The sequence below is a fragment of the Physcomitrium patens genome, chromosome 18 (assembly GCF_059467195.1).
Source record: "Physcomitrium patens ecotype Gransden chromosome 18, ASM5946719v1, whole genome shotgun sequence".
In the NCBI taxonomy this organism is placed as follows: Eukaryota; Viridiplantae; Streptophyta; class Bryopsida; order Funariales; family Funariaceae; genus Physcomitrium; species Physcomitrium patens.
Genome location: NC_143427.1, coordinates 9,685,368 through 9,707,037, shown reverse-complemented (window position 1 = coordinate 9,707,037; position 21,670 = coordinate 9,685,368). Strand labels below are relative to the sequence as shown.

At 36.0% G+C, this 21,670-nt stretch overlaps 1 protein-coding gene and 1 long non-coding RNA gene across 5 annotated transcripts; one reads left to right on the top strand and one right to left on the bottom strand.

Moving 5' to 3' along the window:
* The first annotated feature begins 3,255 nt into the window (after nt 1–3,255).
* On the top strand, nt 3,256–14,206 carry LOC112295455 (ABC transporter G family member 31). Of its 4 annotated transcripts, none has more exons than XM_024547093.3 (25): nt 3,256–3,510; nt 3,823–4,200; nt 4,517–4,637; nt 4,764–4,852; nt 5,145–5,229; nt 5,506–5,665; nt 5,968–6,044; nt 6,144–6,288; nt 6,650–6,951; nt 7,153–7,434; nt 7,599–7,915; nt 8,187–8,347; nt 8,628–8,731; nt 8,996–9,152; nt 9,312–9,443; nt 9,709–9,884; nt 10,081–10,413; nt 10,732–11,022; nt 11,225–11,308; nt 11,515–11,648; nt 11,765–11,992; nt 12,148–12,319; nt 12,622–12,709; nt 12,917–13,083; nt 13,385–14,206. In XM_024547093.3, the coding sequence occupies exons 2-25, from the start codon at nt 3,851–3,853 to the stop codon at nt 13,652–13,654; spliced, it is 4,425 nt and encodes a 1,474-aa protein (XP_024402861.1). In that variant the 5' UTR covers nt 3,256–3,510; nt 3,823–3,850; the 3' UTR covers nt 13,655–14,206. The 4 variants fall into 4 exon arrangements, with proteins under 4 accessions (XP_024402861.1, XP_024402860.1, XP_024402862.1 ...); XM_024547092.3 differs by having other exon boundaries at nt 3,730–4,200; XM_024547094.3 differs by having other exon boundaries at nt 3,256–4,200; nt 12,989–13,083.
* A 4,323-nt stretch (nt 14,207–18,529) lies between these two features.
* Nucleotides 18,530–19,834, bottom strand: LOC141046506 (uncharacterized). Its single transcript, XR_012219554.2, has 2 exons — nt 19,500–19,834; nt 18,530–18,886 (listed from the first exon to the last, which is right to left on the bottom strand). It is a non-coding gene; the product is annotated as an uncharacterized LOC141046506 (long non-coding RNA).
* Between the last annotated feature and the right edge of the window lie 1,836 nt (nt 19,835–21,670).

Sequence of the window (21,670 nt, the reverse complement as noted above, 5' to 3'; positions counted from 1 at the left end):
TATTATATTTTGTCATCTTTTGTGAGTTTCCCCTTGTAACCAGAGAATTTGTAGTGTTACTTATCCCTCAGCTTGTAATTATTTCGTTATTTGTTTATTCTTGCATTTAGATCTAATTGGATCTTCTTCACACACCTTTCCCTCACAAACAAGAATCTCATTGTGTCAATTGAAATTTCGTCCTTTCCTCCTCATATCAACGTTTTCTGTGTTTGCAAGTTGTAAAATTGTGATTTTGAGAAAGTACTTCACTCAAATGTTTAGTGAACTTTAGACGTAATCATGATGGAGTTCTATAAAACGGATACAATCCTCAAAATCACCTGAATTGTTTGTAGTTTCGTATAGGCCGTACACGTATTGATTTTATTTATTTTATGGTCACTTGCAGCAGCACAATCATCATAAATGAACCATACATCATTCATGATTGTTCTCTGTCTTTCTTTTCTTTTCTTTTCCTCTTGTATTTGCCTCCTTTTTTCTCCCTCCCTCTTTTTTTAATTTTTATTATTATTATTATTTTTCTGTCTTTAATTTTGGAAGAGGGAAAGGGGGCTGTTGGTGACTAGTGGAAAATAATTGTAGTGACCACAGTTATTTCGTGCTTTTGCAGAAACCAATACTATTTTGCTTCTTATTATTTACAGTTTCCCCCAATTTTAGAGAACTCGGATCTATAAAATAACTCCTAAAGAGTGATCCAGATACTTTTTCGACACCCTTCCTGAGGAATGACCACGACACAAACAGCGTAGTATTCCTGCGGATTATCAACTTTTGAAGCAGCCGCATAACATTTGAATCACTAAGAAGACTTCTCGCAGAAGCCATGCACTTCCATTGAACTCAGAAACTGCAGTATTCCTGGAAGAGGATGCACTAAATGAGGCCAGTACACCATGTGCACTCTTTTAGCAGCCTGGCAACCAAAGAAGGATGTTGTGATTCTGCCACAAGAATGGCCGTGATATGCTTCAAACCGTCACGCTTTAAACAACAACGCTGTGAGGTTACGTGCGTGGCTCCGCCCTTAGCTTGAGAGGGCAGGTGAGGAATCTGTGGGATCAGCAACTTCCAGGGTTCTGTCCTTGGTTGAAGTTGCTACTGCTGCTGTGCGTGTGGGTGTGGTCAGCTTGTTGACTGAAGTTTGTATACCAGTTGGGCTTTTCTTCCCTCGTTGATTGTTGTGCAAGAGTCGAACTCCTTCCAGAACCGTTACAGTGCTTTCATCAACAACAAACAAACAGAATCACACACACAACAGTTGATTGCGTCGTCTGTCTAGCCCCAGCTTTCGTTCCACACCTGGCAACTACTTCGACGTTCCGCTGAAAGATTGGGCAAGTCGAGAGAGAGAGGTCACCACTGGATTTTCCATTTCTGTGGGCTTAAATTCCAGCTTTGTTATGGTTACCATCTTCTGATAGATCGTGGCTGGTTTCTGAGGTGGTTGAAATCTTTCTGCTTGGGGAGCAAGAACAAGTGCAGTAGAGAGGAGGAAGGCAACACAATTCCATTTTAAAAGCTTTTCCAGAATATGTGAGAGAAAAGAGGAAAGGAGTAACCATCTGTGCAGGATGCTCTTTGTTGGGTCACATGGCTAGATCAAGCAAGGTCTATTCTTGGAGTTGGGAGAAAAAAGATGATGGTCTCAATAATGTACATGAGTTTAACATGGTGGGTAAGCCATAACTGTTCACCTTGGAGGAACAAAGACAGCCCAAATTGAAAAGCATCCAAGCTGTAAGACTGAACTCTGACAGAACCAGTTGTCAACTGGACAAAGACCTCACACCATTGCGGGGCTCTCCCCTCCCCCGCATGCCATTTCAATTCCACCCCTGCTGTCTATTTTCTTCTTGAGATCTACCAAAACCAATGCCACTTACATTAGTTGCATGTTAGTTTGTAAGGTTGAGGTATGTGTCTAACCTTCAATTCATCATTCAAGCTGAAGCAAATAAGAGCCTGTTCAAAATGTCCAACATAAAGTGGATATTTGTATGGATGTATAACACAACTTCTACATGATTTTATTCTTTAATGTATGAGCATGGAATAGTTCAAGTTCTATGTTTCTTGAATATGTGAATACCATCTCAAATACAGAAAAATGTAATATAATTTAGTGATGGTTTTATTTATTTATTTATTTAAATTAAATAATTTTGCATCTATACTCTATGTAATAAAGTATTTTCGTAGCACATTAAGTTGTGTCTTTGAAAACTATTGTAGAATAAATATTTTAGTAACCATTCATTTAAACTTGTATCTAAATCACTTTTATGTCATGATAACATTGGCAATAAAAGCTTGCCACTAAAATGTTTCAAAAATATTATTAGTGTTTTTTAATATTCAAAGTCTATTTATATGATGAATTGAAGAGATTGCAAAAAATATAGAATAAATGACAATGTTGAGATACTTATGTATATATCTCTTGTATAAAACAACTCATAATATAAACCATAGGAGACAAAAAAAAATCTCTAATTGACTACATATCTCATTGTTTTCATCAAAAGTAAAGCAATAACTCAACTTTTAATCAATTAGATATCAAAATCTGCATGCTATTACTGCAAATTGATGAGAGTAGCACTACAAGATCACTAGGTGTGGAGCTCAAAAACACCACAACATGGAACAACATAAAACAAAGTGAAATGGCATGCAACATGAAGTTTCATGTCATATGAAGCTTCAAACAATAGATTAATTTACAACATGTAGTTTACAATGTTTTTTCATGCCAACAACATGGGTTCCCACTACTATATATAAATATAAATAAATGATATTATACAATCAAAATTATTTTTTATTGATAAAATTTCCATCATTCATTATAAATCATTAAAAAACCACCGTCTTATATTTACTTTATTTAATTTAAAAATTATATATATATTTTAAATATCTTCTCCATTCTAATATCCCAGGTTGCTGTATGACAGCAGCAATACTATACCATGCACCACGTGAGTTTCGATGAATGAAGATTTATGATAATGGATGAATTTTGGGGAGTTGGATGACATCCAACCAAAACCCGAACAGGAAGCTCGACAAGAGTCAACTCCTGTTGAGGAAGCCACAAATAGGCTGGCCTCCTCTCAAGGACGAAAAAGCCGCCAGCCAGCACTGAGAAGATGATGCGGTGATGAAGCTTGACGACACAGGGCGACGGCGTGACGACGATGCTGTTTTCCGTCATTCCGCTTGTCTTTGCAGTTGGGAAAGAGCACAGGTGCTCGTCACCACCAACGGTGACGCGAGGTGGCACACTGTGAGTGAATGAGTGCTTCTTTGCTTGGGATGTTCGCTCGTCCTTTGCGCTTCAAACTTGCCGCCACCTTTTCTTCATGAAGCAGTTCATTAATACTGAGAATCTTGATCGCATCGGGCTTCGTCTTCTTTCATTCCAGGACTTAGTGGACTCGTCTTACGCTCCGGCGGCGTTTCTGGTTATTCATACGCTTGTGAAGTGCGGGGCATGTGGTAATTTCTTGCTTGATCTTTGGCCGGAGATTTCTTGGTTCCTGAGGAGCATTCCATGTTAAGTGCAGGAGTTTTATGAATGTTGCAAGATTGCGACCAGGTTGCTGTTGAGTTGCTGTTGACAGTGAGAATTGGTCCCCAGAAACTTAGAAGTGTTTTGATTTAAACGAGGAGCCGGGAAATTAATTGAATAATTCATATTGTTTCGATTGATTGCAGCCGGGGGTCTGAAGTGCGTTGTTAGATTTGATATTAATTATGTAAGGGCACTACAATCTAGACACGAACTGATTCTGTAAGGAGACATCGTAGAATTTGTGGATTACAGAACTGGTGAAAGATGGCAGAATCCACGGCGCCAGAGGGAGATTTCTGGTTTGAAAGAAGACATGGAGGATTCAGAAATTGGTCTGATGCAGATAGCGGTCAAGGTGCGTTTAGAAGCACAAGCTGTCGGGAATCAGACGATCAGCAGGAACTTGAATGGGCTGCGCTTGAGAAGCTGCCTACAAACCACCGCCTCCACACGGTGATTCTTGATTCTGAAGGAGGTTCTCTGGCGAGTCGTGGAGCTATCAATGCAAGACGTTTGGGCGAAGGACAGAGGTCAATTCTTGTGGAAAAAGCTTTGGCTACCAGCGAGCAGGACAATGAGCGATTTCTTTCCAAGGTCAAGGAACGTCTGCTTCGGTTAGGACCCTAGCACTCTTCTCCTTGAGTCCTTGATGTTACTTGCTGTGAAAAAGTAATTTTCAAAAGTTGTTATTGCTGCAAATGCTCGAGGATGTGTCTTACCAAGTTGAGTCGCATGTTTTAATTCCAGTTTCTTGCTGCTGGCGGTTCATCGACTCCATGTTTAAAGCTGAAACGATTGTAGTGTTCAAGAATACATTTGGAGTGTTTACAGCTGCCATTGCGATTCGTTTATTGGCAGTTACATTCGGATGTGAAGCTCCTTCACCTTCTTTATTTCAGTCCACTAATAGTCAGATATCCGTTTCTGCAGAGTGGGCTTACAATTACCTTCCGTTGAAGTACGGTTTGAGGATTTGTGCGTCAATGCAGATGTCCACGTCGGTAATCGGGCGCTGCCAAGTTTAACTAATTTTACTCGAAATATTGTTGAGGTATGTGTCTAGTCCGTCAGTGTATCTATAAATTTGATAAAATTGCCATTGATTTGAAGATTTTTCCACTGAACTGTTCAAACATTTCTAGCTATCTGATTTTAATAGGACGACTGCTTATTGCAGGGTTTTCTGTCACACTTTGGGATTTCCCCTAAGATTAAGCGGGACTTTCCAATTTTACATGCTCTTTCAGGTGTCATTAGACCTTGCAGGTAAGCTTTTCTGCAATTATTTAAGCTACTGGTGGTTACCATCTCAATAACATAACGTAGTTTCCCTTTCACAAGTTGTGGCAAGGCACATTCTTATCCCTTTACTCACAATTTCTCGTTACTTTAATTTCGCTTCAGGGCACAACAACACATGAATTAGGAAGTGAAGCCTGTGAATTGATTCTTGCTCAAATAACTTGTTTATTGGACTTCCATTATGATTACATGAAATTGCTGTGTTCATAACTTGGTTCGTTCCAGTAACCGCAGATAATCGTTTTGCTGTTTGTAGGATGACCTTGCTTCTAGGTCCTCCTGGTGCAGGCAAGTCAACTCTCCTACTAGCCCTGGCTGGAAAGCTTGATAAGTCCTTAAGGGTAAGTCGTCGGATGACCGATTTGTTCTTTAATTTCTTTCTTGGACTTCTCAGGCTATATAAATTAGTGATGAAGTAATCAAAATCTAATTAATCAGCTTTTTTTAAAGTGTTACGTGTTTGACAGACCGTTTCCGAGTTTATTCAAAAAAATTCACAGTTTTTTGTTCCTATCCCCAAGCATGCCCCAGCATCTACCTCTGCCATTGATGTGAAGCCATGTTGTTTCTCGACACAATCATTGTGTAGTTTACTAATTTGACTTGATCCATGACAGACTTCGGGGAGGATTACCTACAACGGACATACGTTTGACGAATTCATTCCTCAAAGAACGTCTTCATACATAAGTCAAACTGACAATCACATTGGAGAGCTTACCGTCCGAGAGACATTGGATTTTGCAGTTCGATGTCAGGGTGTTGGCTACAAACAGGGTCTGTTTTCTCTACCCATATTACCCATATTTACTCGAGATGAACCTCTCCGTCCTGAATCCTTACTTCGGATTATCCGTAAGGTCGTTTCTATGATTAGGATAATTTGAAAGACGATGTCATTGGGCTCTCTTCGAAGACATTAATTCTTGACGTGTAATAAACCATACTCTGTGGCATCGAAGGTTATTTCATGTCTTCGTTGCTTTTCATTCGTCGGCTTCAAGTGTTCAAGAAGATTTACTAATGAATTATTTGCGTCGAAATGGAAGCCTGAAATATTATATGGGCATTTCTTGTAGACATGCTGATGGAGCTGGCTCGTCGAGAGAAGGAATACCACATTCGCCCTGATCCTGATATTGATGCATACATGAAGGTGAATGTGAATTTATGAGCTTATGGTTCACTAGTGTTCACAATTACTACTTTAGAATTGAAAACTGAATCGTTTATGCATAATGTGCTCATTTATTAGGCTACAGCTGTGGAAGGAAAAAGACATAGTCCAGCAACAGATTACATCATGAAGATTTTGGGCCTTGAAATATGTGCCGACACTGTTGTAGGCAATGAAATGCTTCGTGGTATTTCTGGTGGTCAGAAGAAACGTGTGACAACAGGTAACCTTCGGCATGGCTTATTTTAGGAATGTTCAGCAAAGTTCCTAGTTCCTAGTCATGGATGAACTTGCTGTCATTTGTTATGACTGAACTGAAATATTGAATCCACTTGCACTTTACTAACAATGCACTAGAAGCCGAAAACTTGTCGGCATGGCTGAGTGCCAAACATTTCCTTCCCACCCCCTTCCAGTTTTCTAAATATCTATTTCTCTTATTCCACCTAAACCACTTAAATCAACAAAGAGTTTGCATATAATTTAGCGCCCTAGCAATATTGTGTGTGAATGACGAGCAATCGTTGGACATGAATACTAATCGACTAAGTCTCGCTTTTGTTTGGAAATGTTTCTTTATGCAGGGGAGATGGTTGTTGGGCCAAAGAAGACATTGTTCATGGATGAAATCTCCACTGGTTTAGACAGCTCAACTACATACCAGATTGTTAAGTGCACTCGAAACTTCGTGCATCTGATGGACGGAACTGTTTTCATGGCCCTTCTTCAGCCAGCACCAGAGACTTTTGAGCTGTTTGATGACATCTGTGTACTCGCTGAAGGTCACATCGTCTATCTTGGACCGAGAGAAGATGTACTGGGCTTTTTTGAAGCAGTTGGCTTCAAAATACCCCCACGAAAAGGAGTCGCAGATTTCCTTCAAGAGGTAAAAGTAGCCGTTTGAGGATTTCGATGGGGCATGAATCGATCCAGTATCAGCTTATTCAATTAATTTCGGTTGCACTGTCTTCAGCACAATTGTTTTGCACTCGTTAATTGTAAGGTTTGCGCGAGGAAAAATTTCAAAATTGGTGTCACGATTGTGCCACTAATGGTTTTTGCACCCAAACAATGCTCCGAACTGCAGGTCACGTCGAAAATGGATCAAGAACAGTATTGGTATGACCATGGAAAACCGTATCGATATATTCCCGTAGCTGAGTTAGCAAATGCGTTTAGAGAATATCGCGTCGGAAGAGAGTTGGATCTGAAGCTTTCTACGCCCTTTGACAAATCTAAAAGCCATCCGGCATCCCTTGTTGCGACTAAGTTTGCATTGTCTAAGTGGAATATCTTCAAAGCGTGCATGGAGAGGGAGTATTTGCTTATCAAGCGCAACAGATTCTTATATATATTTCGGACTTGTCAGGTGAACATTTTCGATTCAGACGTCAGAAGATTTGCATGAATGAACGTGCTCTTTTGCAAGTGTTGTAAGGTCATAATATTTGCCCCGGATTTTGGGTCTTTGGTTGATATGCTCGGGAAAATGACAAAATGTGCTTTACTGGAGATATTCATATGATGTTGTAGGTGGCCTTTGTTGCAATCCTTGCGTCAACTCTTTTTATTCGGACAAAGTTGCATCCAACTAATGAGATATATGGGACGTTGTACTTGAGCACACTCTTCTTTTCACTCGTGCACATGATGTTCAACGGGTTTTCAGAAATGTCCATAACGGTGGCAAGACTACCTGTTCTTTACAAACAACGGGACAATTTCTTCTACCCGGGTTGGGCTTTTTCAGTTCCAAGCTGGATATTACGTATTCCATATTCAGTGGTTGAAGCTGTGATATGGTCATGCCTTCTCTACTATACGGTGGGGCTCACCCCAGAGGCTGGCAGGTAATAACTCTACGGTTTCATGATCCAACTGTTTTGCTGTTTATAGTTTCGCATTCTTATTGAGATTGGCAGGTCTTTCTTCTCATGCAAAGTTCTCAGAAGAACCGGGATATCTTGAACGAATGTATAGTACATATTTTTCGTATTTGATTCTGAACATCCGTGCTTGTTTTCATCGCTTGAAATGCGGGACCTAAATGATTCGACGTGTTTCAAGTTTTTCATTTCTACTTATCATCTTTTCAGTACTAATGAAGGATTGTTTTAGCAGGTTTTTCCGTTACATGATACTTTTATTTCTTATGCATCAAATGGCAATCGGTCTATTCCGACTCTTAGGTGCACTTGGGCGAACCATGGTTGTTGCCAACACATTTGGTTCATTTGCCCTGTGTGTCGTATTTGTGCTGGGCGGCTTTGTTCTCTCAAAGGGTAATTCATTCATTCCTGGAGAATGTAGTTATATTACTTAAGTCGCCTTGGTTTGAGCATATTCGTGAAAGTTCTGTGAAAGTTCAAACAATTCTTGTTGTTTAGTTCAAGCTATCTTTACACCAATTTTCAAGACCTTACAGGTGAAAAACCGATGCTTCACAATTAATCTACATGTCTAAGTCTGTATTACAAATTCAAAGAAATGTTTGGCCTGTAAATGTTTATTTTGTTTTGAATTCAACTTAAATGACGATATTGTTTCATATACATTGTGCAGATAACATACATCCTTGGTGGATATGGGGGTATTGGATTTCTCCGCTCTCCTATGCACAAAATGCTATTGCCGTAAATGAATTTCTCGCTCCTCGATGGCAGAAGGTCAGTGGTAATCTATTCCAATAAATACATGTGTGTGAGCGCATGTGTGTGCATGATAAGACTCTATTTGTCGACCTTGGATCCTTGAAGAATCTCCACACTACCTTGACGAGTTCCAGTATAGATGTTTTCATTTCCTGGTCAAGGCACCTTGTTGGGTCATGTATTTTTAGTTATTCCCCAAGGAAATACAGTCATTATGCTGCACTGGTTCACCATTGCACTCAGTAGCTCACATTCTTAGATTTATTGTTGGGGTTGCAGATCAGTGAAATCACGGGACGACCATTGTATTTGAGTTTACTGCAGAGTAGAGGAATATTCACGCGTTGGTATTGGTATTGGATCGGTTTCGCTGCTCTTATTGTTTACATCGTGGTTTTCAATGTATTGGCGATTCTTGCTCTCCAACATTTGAATCGTAAGTCATCCAATTCAGTTTTTGTACGATGTCTAATCAGATGCGGTGTCGTTCCTGTCATTATTGAACATTTTTTAAAATACAGAAGGACGTTGTTCCAACCCGAAAGGTAGTTTAGTGATTTACTAAGTTGCTTAATTAACCCTTTTCTTTAAGCAGCTCTCGACAAACCTCAAGCCACAGTTGCAGAAGATACTATAAAAGAAAAGGTTGAGGGCCGTACACTTGCCACTAAAAGAAAGAGTGCAAGCATACGTGATGGTTACTGTGTTCGTAATGCTCGCCTAGCAGGTCAGTAGCTCATTTCGAGAATCATTCAGAACTGTGCACGTAGAGCAAGGTCAGAGGACCAGTTTAAACAGTAAATGATCTATGAGAAATAATTTAAGCATTTTATGAATTCAACCCTGAACATTCTCCGAGTTGTCGATGAGATTCAAAATGGAATTTCCTTTTCAAGATGGTATAAAAGAAAACTAAAGAAAATGAAATCAAACTCGTTTAGCGTGTATATAAGCAGCACAGAGCTAATTATAAAGTATTTTGCAAATTTCAGAAGAGGTGCAGATGGAAGACCTCTACAGTGTGGAACATAATGGTGCGCCTTCTCAGACTGCTGTCGTTGTTGCAAACCATAAGAAAGAAAGCCAGGGACAAAAGGGGATGGTCTTGCCTTTTAAACCCTTGGCATTGACTTTTCATAACGTCAATTACTATGTCGATATGCCCTCTGTAAGTTCTCAAAATGATCAATAGCCATTTCCAGTTGACGATATGTTGACGACACGTCAGTGGATCCATTTCGCTGGGTCTGCATGCTGAGTTGGATGCATAAAATTTCATCAAGATTTTTATGGAAGCATCATGGGTAGATACTGCTGCATTGAGGTGAGCTTACACCTTAAGGATGGATGCGGTTTGATTGCAGAATATGAAAGACGAAGGAGTCATTGCTGACAAGCTCCAGCTCGTGCGGAATGTTAGCGGGGCGTTTAGGCCGGGTGTGTTGACTGCGCTGATGGGTGTCTCTGGAGCAGGAAAGACAACCCTTATGGATGTACTTGCTGGAAGAAAAACAGGAGGATACATTGAAGGAGATATAAGGATATCTGGATATCCCAAGGTTCAAAAGACATTTGCTCGTATCGCAGGCTATGTGGAACAAACGGACATACATTCTCCACAATTGACTGTTCACGAATCTTTAACATACTCATCTTGGTTGCGGCTACCCAAAGATGTGGATGCTATAACTCGAGAGGTGAAGATTTTCATCGGGGTTGCATTCAATTCACGTTGAGACGCAAATATAGCTTCTGTTCAACACTTGAACTTGGAAGAAATGCAATCTCATAATATGCAAGTAGACAGTATCTGATGTCACCGATGGTTTTCCTTGCCTTTCCTTTTTAGAACGGGTTTAATGAGGTGGAGAATTGCTAGACCTTCCCAACTTCCCTCAAGGACTAATCGAACCAATGTCATATCACAACCTCCCTATGTTTATAAGAATGCCGTGACTTTTTTTCAATTGAAATCAGTCCATACTAACAGTGTTGTACTTGTGTTGTCTGTCAAGACCTTTGTGGAAGAGGTGATGGAATTGGTCGAATTGAATATCCTAAGGGAATCTCTGGTAGGACTTCCTGGCACAACTGGACTTTCAACAGAACAAAGGAAGCGTCTGACTATTGCAATTGAATTAGTTGCAAACCCTTCCATCATTTTTATGGACGAGCCCACATCAGGATTGGATGCTCGCGCAGCTGCTATTGTCATGCGCGCTATTCGGAATACAGTAGATACCGGAAGAACTGTCGTTTGTACCATTCATCAGCCCAGTATTGACATCTTTGAGGCATTTGATGAGGTAATTTGATGTTCCGTAGGTGGTGCATCTCTTCTTCAAGATGACAAATTTGTTCAGGTTGCTAAGTGTTCGTATTTGAGCACACAAGATAAGTGTCGAACTTGGCTTTTATTTACTTTGTAGATGGTTGTCACCAGAATTGAATATGCCCTGTAGTGATAAGGTGAAAACATTATCGAACAATCTTGTGCACTGGATGCAGCTTCTCCTTTTGAAACGTGGTGGACAAACGGTTTATGCCGGACCTCTTGGTGTTGAATCAAAGATTTTGGTTGAGTATTTTCAGGTACTTCGGTTGAAATTTTCTCAAAAACACCGAAGAATCTGCGTTTTTTAATTAAAAAAGTCTAAAATAATATGCTCCTAAACCTTCAAAACAATTCTTTTTCAAAATTTGTGTGATCGGAGCCTTTCCAAGCTTCTATTTTGCACATCAATATCACTATTCAGGAGTGACTAATAATGTTCTCGTTATTCGGTGTTGTGGAGCAGGCAATTGAAGGTACTCCTCCAATTCAAGAAGGATATAATCCAGCAACATGGATGCTAGAGGTCACAACTACAGGAGCAGAGTTGCGAATCGGAAAAAAATTTGAAGATATTTATAGAGAATCAAACTTATTCCTGTAAGGAATGCATGCTTCTGTTGCTCAACCATTCATACTTATCTCAAGCTTATTGTATGATTGAAGTTGTGCATTTAAAAAAGCAGTAATTTTTAGCTTGAGCATGTTTCCTGCAGGATTAACGATGAAACGATTAAGATGTTGAGTGTTCCTAAACCCGGTTCACATGACCTCAAGTTTCCCACCACGTTCTCACTATCATCCTGGACACAATTTAGAGCATGTCTGTGGAAACAAAAACTGTCATACTGGCGTAGTCCTTACTACAATGCCGTACGGTTTTTCGTCACAGCTATCTGTGCACTGATCTTTGGGTCTGTCTTTTGGAAACTTGGTTCCAAAAGGTAACTTCCATCTTTCATGATGCAATTGACGACTTCTGCTTGTTTTTGAAATGAAGTACCTCAAATCCTTCTCAATATCATACGTGACTTTAGTTCAAAATTTGGTTAATAAAACAGCTCATTTCTCTCTTGTTGATATATACCGGATGGTTCAGGCGTACCCAACAGGATATCTTTAACCTAATGGGGGCCATGTATGCTGCTGTACTGTTCTTGGGAGTAAACAACGCATCTGGAGTACAACCAGTAGTATCAGTGGAGAGATCCGTGTTTTACAGGGAACGAGCAGCTGGCATGTATGCAGCATTGCCTTACGCCTTTGCTCAGGTATTATCTTCTTATGAAAAATTAGTCTACCTGTACTGGCCAGTACTTTGTTTACTTTGGGGCTCCGTAATTACAAATTAGCTTTACCTCAAAGAACTCCTGTAATTTTCGAGACCTCATTTGGTTTTAGTTGAAACGAGAATATCATGTACTCAGCGTAAGAAACACGAAAACCTTGTGGTGGAGATATAAATTGTACTATTGAAGCTCATAGATTTGAATTGAGTTTATATAGTGGGATGCTGGAAACGATCATATTTGATACTAACATTGTTAATCAATCTATGTCCATTTTTGTGCAGGGATTAATCGAGATTCCTTATATTTTAGTTCAAACTTTGATTTATGGACTTATCACGTACTCAATGATTCAGTTTGAATGGACTGCGGGTGAGAACAATTATTTTACAGAGAAGAAGTCTTTGCAGGCTACTTGGCATGCATTTGTATCTTTCAATTATCTCAAGGTCCTCATGAAATTTAACATTTGGCAGGCTTTTGTGGAATGATATTCATATTAAATTAGATTATTATTACCTTCTGTGTTTTCTACCACGTTTTTGACACTGACATTCATGCTGTAATTTTCGTATGCAGCTAAATTTTTCTGGTACATTATGTTCATGTTCTTGACGTTCTCGTATTTCACATTTTACGGGATGATGGCAGTTGGATTGACATCCTCACAGCAGTTGGCAGCAGTTGTTTCATCTGCATTTTACTCTATTTGGAATCTCTTCTCGGGATTTCTCATTCCTCGTCCAGTAAGTCTCAAAATTAGGAATATTTTCATCTCTGAAATCTCAGGTGGTCCCTTATGGTGTACCCGGTGCATTTATTTTCTGGGACCGACCTAGAATTCAAGGGAACATGTGTGCATCTTCTTTCTACTGAGCCCCTCTGTTGCCATTGAATGGATTGTTTAATGCAAATGGTAACAATGATTTCACAATATAAAGAGATGCTTTTTTTATTGTAATCTAGCTGTAAATTTTATTGCATTGATATTGCCTCTATCTTTTACAAAATTTTGACTAACCCAAGGATATGTGGTTGTTGATGCAGAGCATGCCGGTGTGGTGGTCCTGGTACTATTACCTCAGCCCTGTTGCATGGACTCTTTATGGTTTGATTGTGTCACAACTTGGTGACATTACTACAATCATAGAAGCTCCAGGGTTTGATAATGTTACAGTAAAAGATTACCTGGAAAGTTATTTAGGGTACAGGCATTCCATGGTTGGATTTTGTGCAGCTGTTTTGATTGGTTTCAATGCTGCCTTTTGGCTTGTATTTGCCTTCTCCATTAAGTGGTTCAATTTCCAACGGCGATAGATGCTCCTTATAGACATTTAGGGTGCTGCATATGTTGAACAAGTTGGGTAGTTTTTTCATTCAATTACAAAGCAGTTTTCAGCAACAGTGAATTAGCATATCAGTTCAGTTAATGACAAAGTAGATACAGGAGTGGCTTGGTTTAAATCTTTGCCTGTAGGGACAAATCAAACCAGAAACAGCAGGACAAAGTAGAGAACGCAATGAAGCTCTGGAGGCACCATCTTGGTGTAGCTGAGAACTTCGAGGGCGGATCATAGATCAATTGTGCTTGAGTTCACATTAGGTTCAATTTGCCATTGGATGTGCACACAGTGCACAATCTATCACAAGAATCCACTTTCTTGGATGTTTGCAATCCATTGGCAACTGGGACATAAGGTTTGTTAAGATTTGAATTTAAGGTTAAGGTTTTGTGGACAGCTTTGTTCTTGCACAATGGTAGGAATACACACTTATGTGGACTCAATGTGGGCCAATATTTCACATGCTCCAAAAGAGCCAATCAAGTCACATATAATACAATCAATGCAAAAATTAAAGATTTTGTGTTACTATGGAGACACAAATTGGTTGGCAAATATTTTTATTTGTCACAAACAAAGCAATAGAGTGATAACATCTCAAACTTTGAAGAAGAATGATTCATAAGCTTCTATTCTTATATAGAACAATAAAAGGAGCATGGAATGATTCCCCATATCATTGAGAGGGCCAAACAAGAAGATTTGCTCTAGAATACTAATTACATCACATGTTGAACAAGTATATGAAAGAGCTCATGAGACACTCTCAATATATGACTACATACTTTTTAATAGCAAACAAGCTAATAGGACATGAGAGCTCAAAGCTGGCTATAGAAAAATCCTGGATTGATGCTACTAGAACAAAAAGACATCATGAAGAAAAAGAGATGAAAAACATCCAAGAAGTTTTATACCAAATCAACAAAACCATTTGGATATGAACTACAATACACTATAATGTAATATGTGGTGATGAATGGCAAAGATGCATCTTTCTTTCTTCTTTTATATCCACTAGATGATTTTAGCAATTTGTATCCACTCTCCAAACAAATCACTTGTATTCTATTCTCAATGGCAAACTTCATACTTCTACCAACTCATTTTAGTACAAATTGTTTGATATCAATAACTAATATCTCAAGACTCATTTAGAGACCAAATATAGACCTAAATGACATTTTATCTTAGCTTTATTCTTTGTATATAATCAATGTACATAACATATCTACAATATATCTTTTGAAATTTCTTATTAATATTAACAGATGTTTAATCTCTCGTTTTGGTGCGTTGATACCAAAGACACTCATTGGGGTGGCAAAAGATATATTTGAAAATTTATATGCCTAATTCAATCCTTGTCTCTATAATATAAACATTCTCAAAACAAACAAAGGCTTCCTAGTGCCTTAACTAAGATACTTCACAAACTATCAATTTCTTGCTAAAAAGATATCTTCGTCTTGTCAAAGACGCAATGTGGCTTACTCTTATAAGCATGTAAAATATCAAAAGGAGTCTTCGCTACAAGTCTAAGGATTATGCAACTTCTTCCCTCTTCTTCCTTTTTCCTCCTCCCTCCCTCCTTCCATTTCCTCCTTTCTTTCACCTTTATAATGTGTATAATAAATATTATTCATAAAAATTTTAAAAAATGTTAACCTTATTAGAAACTACTATCAGCTATTGCTCTTTAATACCAACCTCCTTTGTTTTCAAAAATATCAATAAAAAAATTAGATTATTAGACTTAATGGATTTGGTATGGCCATAAGCTAGCTTTGATAAAAATAAGCAATTGTGGATTATAATCATGGTAGCAATGATATAGATGCCAACAAGAGAGAAGTATGCATATAGGTGGCACCTTATATCCAATACTTGGTTTTGAATTTGGAGCACTCACAATACAATTGTATAATATAGGTAAGGTCGGAGTTAGTCCTTACAGGCAACATACAGTGATTCAAAAAACTATTTCAATATTAACATATTTTAGAAAGAATAGTGTATTATAGATGAATTACAGTGAGTAATAATATGTCGTTTGTATAGTAAATAAAGTACTCTTTTATAGCCACCAAATTAGCCTAGGTTGAATTGAATCCATTAAGTAATTACGGAGCTATAACCAATTTAATTTGGAGTAGTATTGAAACAATTTTTTGAGTGTGGTATCAAACATTACAACATTCTATCATTATAAAATTTACTATAATAATATTATTACTAATCTAATGACATCATTAATGCTTACTAGTAGCTATAAAAGTACCATTATTAATCACAATTCCTAGCACAAACATATTCCAAATTATCACATTTTAGGACCTTATAGAATCTTTTGTAAATTTTTAAAATCTTTTAGATATTTATAGAATCTTCTATAATCTTTTAAAAAGTTCCATAAGCTTCTAAAAATATCTTTAGACTTCTAGAAGCTTCTTTAAACTTCTAGAATCTTCCTTAGAAAGTACCATAGACTTTTATAACCTTTATTATAGTATAAATAGGAATCTTTGGAACAACTTTTGCTATCAATCTCATTCTTTGTCTTTAATCTTGATATATTTCTTTGTGCAATGCTTGTGTCCTTAACAATTCTTTGAACAACTATGAGATCCATTCTCCGCTCTCTCTAAGACAACATCACCTTTGCTCTTCTTCATTCTCAAAAATCTTATGGCCAAATTGTTCTAAACTTAGTTGCAATAAAGCTACTATCTCTAAGCTAGCAAAAAAAATTACTTTTAATAGGGAGAACCCTAAATTAGATAGACCAAAAAAGTTCATTATAGTAGATGAAAGAGTAATCATTTGCCAAATCAACATTGGGAAGGCTAAAAATATTGTTTAGGTTGCTAAAAATGTTAACAATATTATCAATAATCCTGTATCAATCCAAATCATTTCAAATATTTTCAAAAAATGGAATAAGAAAGCCATGGTAAAAAAAAAAATACTATTATCTACCTTTCATTGAAAACAATGCTTGGATTTTACTCTGAAGTATAAAGAATGGACTGTAGAGGATTGAAAGAGGGTTATTAAGATAGATGAGATAAAAATTAATAGATTTGGATCACATAGCAAAAAATGGATGTCAAAAAAAAAAGGTCAGTCCTCACTTGACAAGAAGATCCAAGAAACAATTAAGCATGGGAGTGGAAATAAAATGGTATAGACTTGTATGGAATGGAATGGATTTGGAAGAATGGCAGATGTTGAAGGAAGGATGGATGCTAAAAAATTTGTTGAAATTCTTAAAAAAAACTTGCTCTCTAATATTGAAGAATCTGACGTTTTTGAAGAAGAGGTGATTTTTCAATAAGATAAGAATTCCAAGCATAATTCAAAATTAGCATGGAAGTAATTTGATCATCATGAGATTAAAGTAATGGATTGGCTTACTTTGTCTCTTCATCTTAATTCCATTGAACATCTTTGGGAGCATTTTAACCACCAGCTCAATACCTAAAAGATAAAACCAAAAGAAATTTGGGAATTATAGGAAAGAATAACTGCAGGATGAAATAATATTGAAGCAATTTTGTGCCAAAAGTTAATAAAAAGTATGTTTAGAAAATTGAAAGCAGTAATTAAGGCAAAAAGAGGTTCTACAAAGCACTGATATGTAATTAAATACCACAGTCAAAAAAATGTTTCAATATTATTCTAAATTAGATTAGTTATAGCTCCATAATTATCTGATGGATTCTTTTCAACCTAGGCTCATTTGGTAGCTCTAAAAGAGTACTTTATATGCTATACAAACCACATATTATTATTTACTACAATTCATCTTCAATACACCATTCTTTCTAAAATATGTCAATATTGAAACAATTTTTTGAGTTACTATAGTTATATTAAACTTATATACTTTCACACTATCCTTTAAATAGTATATGTTGTAGAAATATTTTGTATTATCTCTTCTTTGCGAGTGTAGATGGTTTTATTTTTTTTATAGAGATTGGAATTTTGTCAAAATAAGGTGACATAAGTCCACTTATTATAAAAAGTTAAAAGAAGAAGGTGAAGAAAGGATATTTGCAATGCTTATTGAAGTGCTACAAATTAAAGACATGTTCTTAGCTGCTAATAGAATAAAATATTCTTGAAACAACTGCTATTAGGATGATACAAGAATAATGGCTTTATTTAATAGGGTATTCTCACAAATATATATATATATATATATATATATTTTGTTTCAGTAATTACTTAAATAATATGAATAGATAGAAGTAGATAAAAGTAAATTAATTTCTAAAAAAGCTTTTTAGAAGCTTTATATATGTGATTTCACCTTTATACATATCTATAAATGATTAGTAGATTACAAACTTAGCCAACAAGTTAGCTATGTATTGTATGTATTGGTAGCTTATGGTACAAGTTATTAATGTAGCACATATAAAAAAAAACTTGCCTTACAAGTTAAGATGCATGTCTTGCAAATTGAACATATATTGGAGGTCCTACAGAATGTTGCCACATAGTTGTGAGCTAAAATAAACCTCTACTAATTAGAAATTTATTCTATTTCACAACAAGTGAATTAACTATATAAATTTTAGAATTTTTAACTCTTGATTAATTCAATTTAACTCATCCTTGAGACTCCTTAAATCATCTAAGTAGTTATTCAAAAACCTCACCACCAACTCACAATTATAACAATAAGTCACTCAATGATTCATGCATTGAAAAATCTATTTATCTATTTAATTTATTTTTAATAATAATAATTATTTATTTTATTAAATTTCATGTATTGATAAAAATTCATCCTTGAATGATAATTCATCTTTGAACAACATTTCATCCATATACTTCATTTATGATTACAAATTCATCCAATTCATAAAAAAATCATTCAATATAAGAATCATCTGATTTGACTTAATTGACTTCTAACCTAACTTCACTCGAATCTAACCTATTTTTTTTTTCTAATTCATAACTTCATCCCATCTTAAATATTCACCAAATACAAGGTCATTGAAGGAGCTGGACACTAGATCCCAGTTCTCAGATTGAACAACAATGGCACAATTCTAAGTTGCCCTATGCCAAGCCTGAGCATCTTCCTCAATCGTCAATAGCCTCTCCTCGTTCTTAAAGTTTCCCATGCTCTAGTTGACATCTGTGAGCTCCTTGTAGAATGACCTCTTCGCCTTTCACTGCAACTGCCCTTCATGCATCAACATCCCTAATCTGATTAGCCGTTGTGTGAATTGCTTCTGCAGACAATCAGCTTCTAATAAAGACTCTTTATTTCTCTTATGTATTACGTGAATTGGCAATGCTATAGATTCAGTAGCTTCTGCAGTCCCAATAAGATGATCTCCTAATTCCTTTATTACACTATTCTATGATTTCAAGCCGTGCAAGTTGATGGATCTCTTTGTCTTTGATCTTCAGTTCCTCTTTATTAAACGAGCTATCTCGCACATTCCTTGGAATCCACAGAAGACCTCTAACAGTCGCCTGGTATTGTGATATCCTATCTGACTTCCAATCTGCAAAAACGGCACCATTCGAACGCCTTCCTCTTGATCGGAATTGTTCCGTTACTCCTACTCGAACTAGATACAAGCAAAACAAGATCCAAGTGTACGCCACTTTCCACTCTCTAAACACAATCGACACCCACTTAAGAACTGAATAAGCATGCGTCGGGGAAGTATCGCAAGAATTGGAGCTTTGGCGACAAATGGACACAAGTTCAAGTAATAACACACTCTTCCGGTGCATCCTAAATCTAGACTGAAGCTATCTACACCCCACAGCTCAGAAATTCGTACCGCCGAAAGAGATCAGCGCTGCAATCTATAGCTGCAAAAGGATGGCAGCAGCACCGCTGTTGATCACCACCAATGGACCACTACTTTTGTAACACCACGTTCAAACCATATCACCAAGAAAATAAAACTCCACGCTGATTGCAGAAACAAGGAGGATGCTGCTACAACCCTCAATGCTACAAAGAACATTCACCAGCCACGCAACATAGGAAAAACATAATACAAGACTTTGGAGCGCTTGGGGTCCAGGAACGCTCAAAACAATCAGAAAACAAAGAAAGTCGGGAGAGGGATCCCGGGCGGACCGGAACCCTATGGCCAAAGTGGATGTCATTGTCGTTCAGGGGCACCCTCTCGCCCTTTTGATCATCTCTTCTTTTCCTTCTCTATTTTTATTTTTTTTATTTCATTTTATTTTATTTTTCTTTCTCTTTCTTCTTCTCCTTTGATTTAGCTTCTAATTTATTTATACATTTAATATCATTATATATATATATATTAAAGACTATTAATAAATTATTTTTATTTTTATTTTAGATTGTTTTGAATCTAAGATTCCTCCTCAATGTCTATTCTAATAAAAAAAATCAATGACAATAAACTACACTTATTAGACTATAATCTAATATTAGCTAAATTTAGAAAAATTACCTTGGAAATCCATATCAAAAAATTCTACCACAGATTATAAATTGCACTAGTATTTTTATTTTTGTTGCTAATTGTCTTAGAATTTCTCTACTAATTCACAAAATTAGTGATTTAATGCATAATAAGTGTATTTTTTGTATTAAATATATAAATGAGTTAATTTGGTGACTCATAGTAGCTCTTAGGTAGATAATATATATAGAAGCAAGACTAAAGCCTTCTTAATTCTTATCAACTCCTTTCTTACTTCTAGTCTAGTTTCAAGGGTTTCTAGTTGTCTTGTCTTTTGGTAATAACCATTTTAATTTTTTTTTTAATATGCATATTTTTTTATTATTATTTTTTCATCTTTCGTTGAAAAAAAACCTTACTTATTTATTTTCCTTCATTGAGTTCTTATCCTTGACAAATTGAAAAAAGTATATTTATAATATAAAAACTTTGTCTCTTCTTGATTAAAAATAGATTACTTTTTTATCTTGATTAAACATGAGAATATTAGATGTTTCAAACTACCCACTTCTAAACTGATATTATTCTCAAAATTTCTTATGTTCTCCAATCCTTCTTTTCTACTTATCTTTAAAGATATTAAATATCTTTTTTTTTATTATTGAATAATCATGACAGAGCTTGATGAAATAAAAAGTGCAATGGTACAAATGCAAGAGCAATTAAGGAAGTTAATGCTTACTATACATCAACTCAATTTACCACCACAAGGATCAACAAGATTGATAGGTAGTGAAGAGATAGAGATGATTGAAACTACTCTAATATCTACATCAAATCATCAGATATATATATATATATATATATATATCTATATATATATATTATAATAAAATATTGTTCAAATATTAGAGAATCAATGGTTGCCTTGGTCAAGAAGTATAATGATATAAGATCAAAATTTTGAAGATTTATCAATCAAGTATAATTGTTGATTGAACTTCAACTCCAAAGCTATCTAGCTCTAGGATTATAAGTCAAGTTTATTAGTACACTTCTTTTAGAATTTATATTATCATGGTTTTCATCTTTTTTTAAATAACATGATCTAATATTAGATAACTTTGATATTTTTTTGACAAAGTTTTGATCCATATATGGAGAACATGGTGTAATTAATGTTGCAACAAATAAGATTTGTATTTTCTAATAATGCAATTGATTTGCAACATTACATACTTTATAATATTGACAATTTGCAATTGATATCAAAGAAATGATGTTATACTAATTAGCCAATTTCTTTAAAAATTATAATATAAAATAAAGAAATTAATGCTCAATTTATTTAATCTTCAAATATTAAATCAAACAATCAATTTTTCTATAAAAAAAGTAATAATCAACTTTTTAAATTTTCATTTAAGAGTCATATAAGTAAACCTCAATATTATTTCAATTTAATGTAAATACCAACTTTTTTTTAATACATACATTCAAAAGTGGAAGATATAAAAATTAATATGATATATTTAAAATCTATCACTAAGCAAAAAAAGACTTATTTT

Bases quoted from the DNA above. Each gene is read 5' to 3' on its own strand.
- LOC112295455 (XM_024547093.3), top strand. From the start codon at position 3,851: ATGGCAGAATCCACGGCGCCAGAGGGAGATTTCTGGTTTGAAAGAAGA. The intron at 9,153-9,311 runs GTAAGTCATCCA...TTCTTTAAGCAG, and splicing joins TGCTCTCCAACATTTGAATC to CTCTCGACAAACCTCAAGCC. The intron at 13,084-13,384 runs GTAAGTCTCAAA...TTGTTGATGCAG, and splicing joins GATTTCTCATTCCTCGTCCA to AGCATGCCGGTGTGGTGGTC.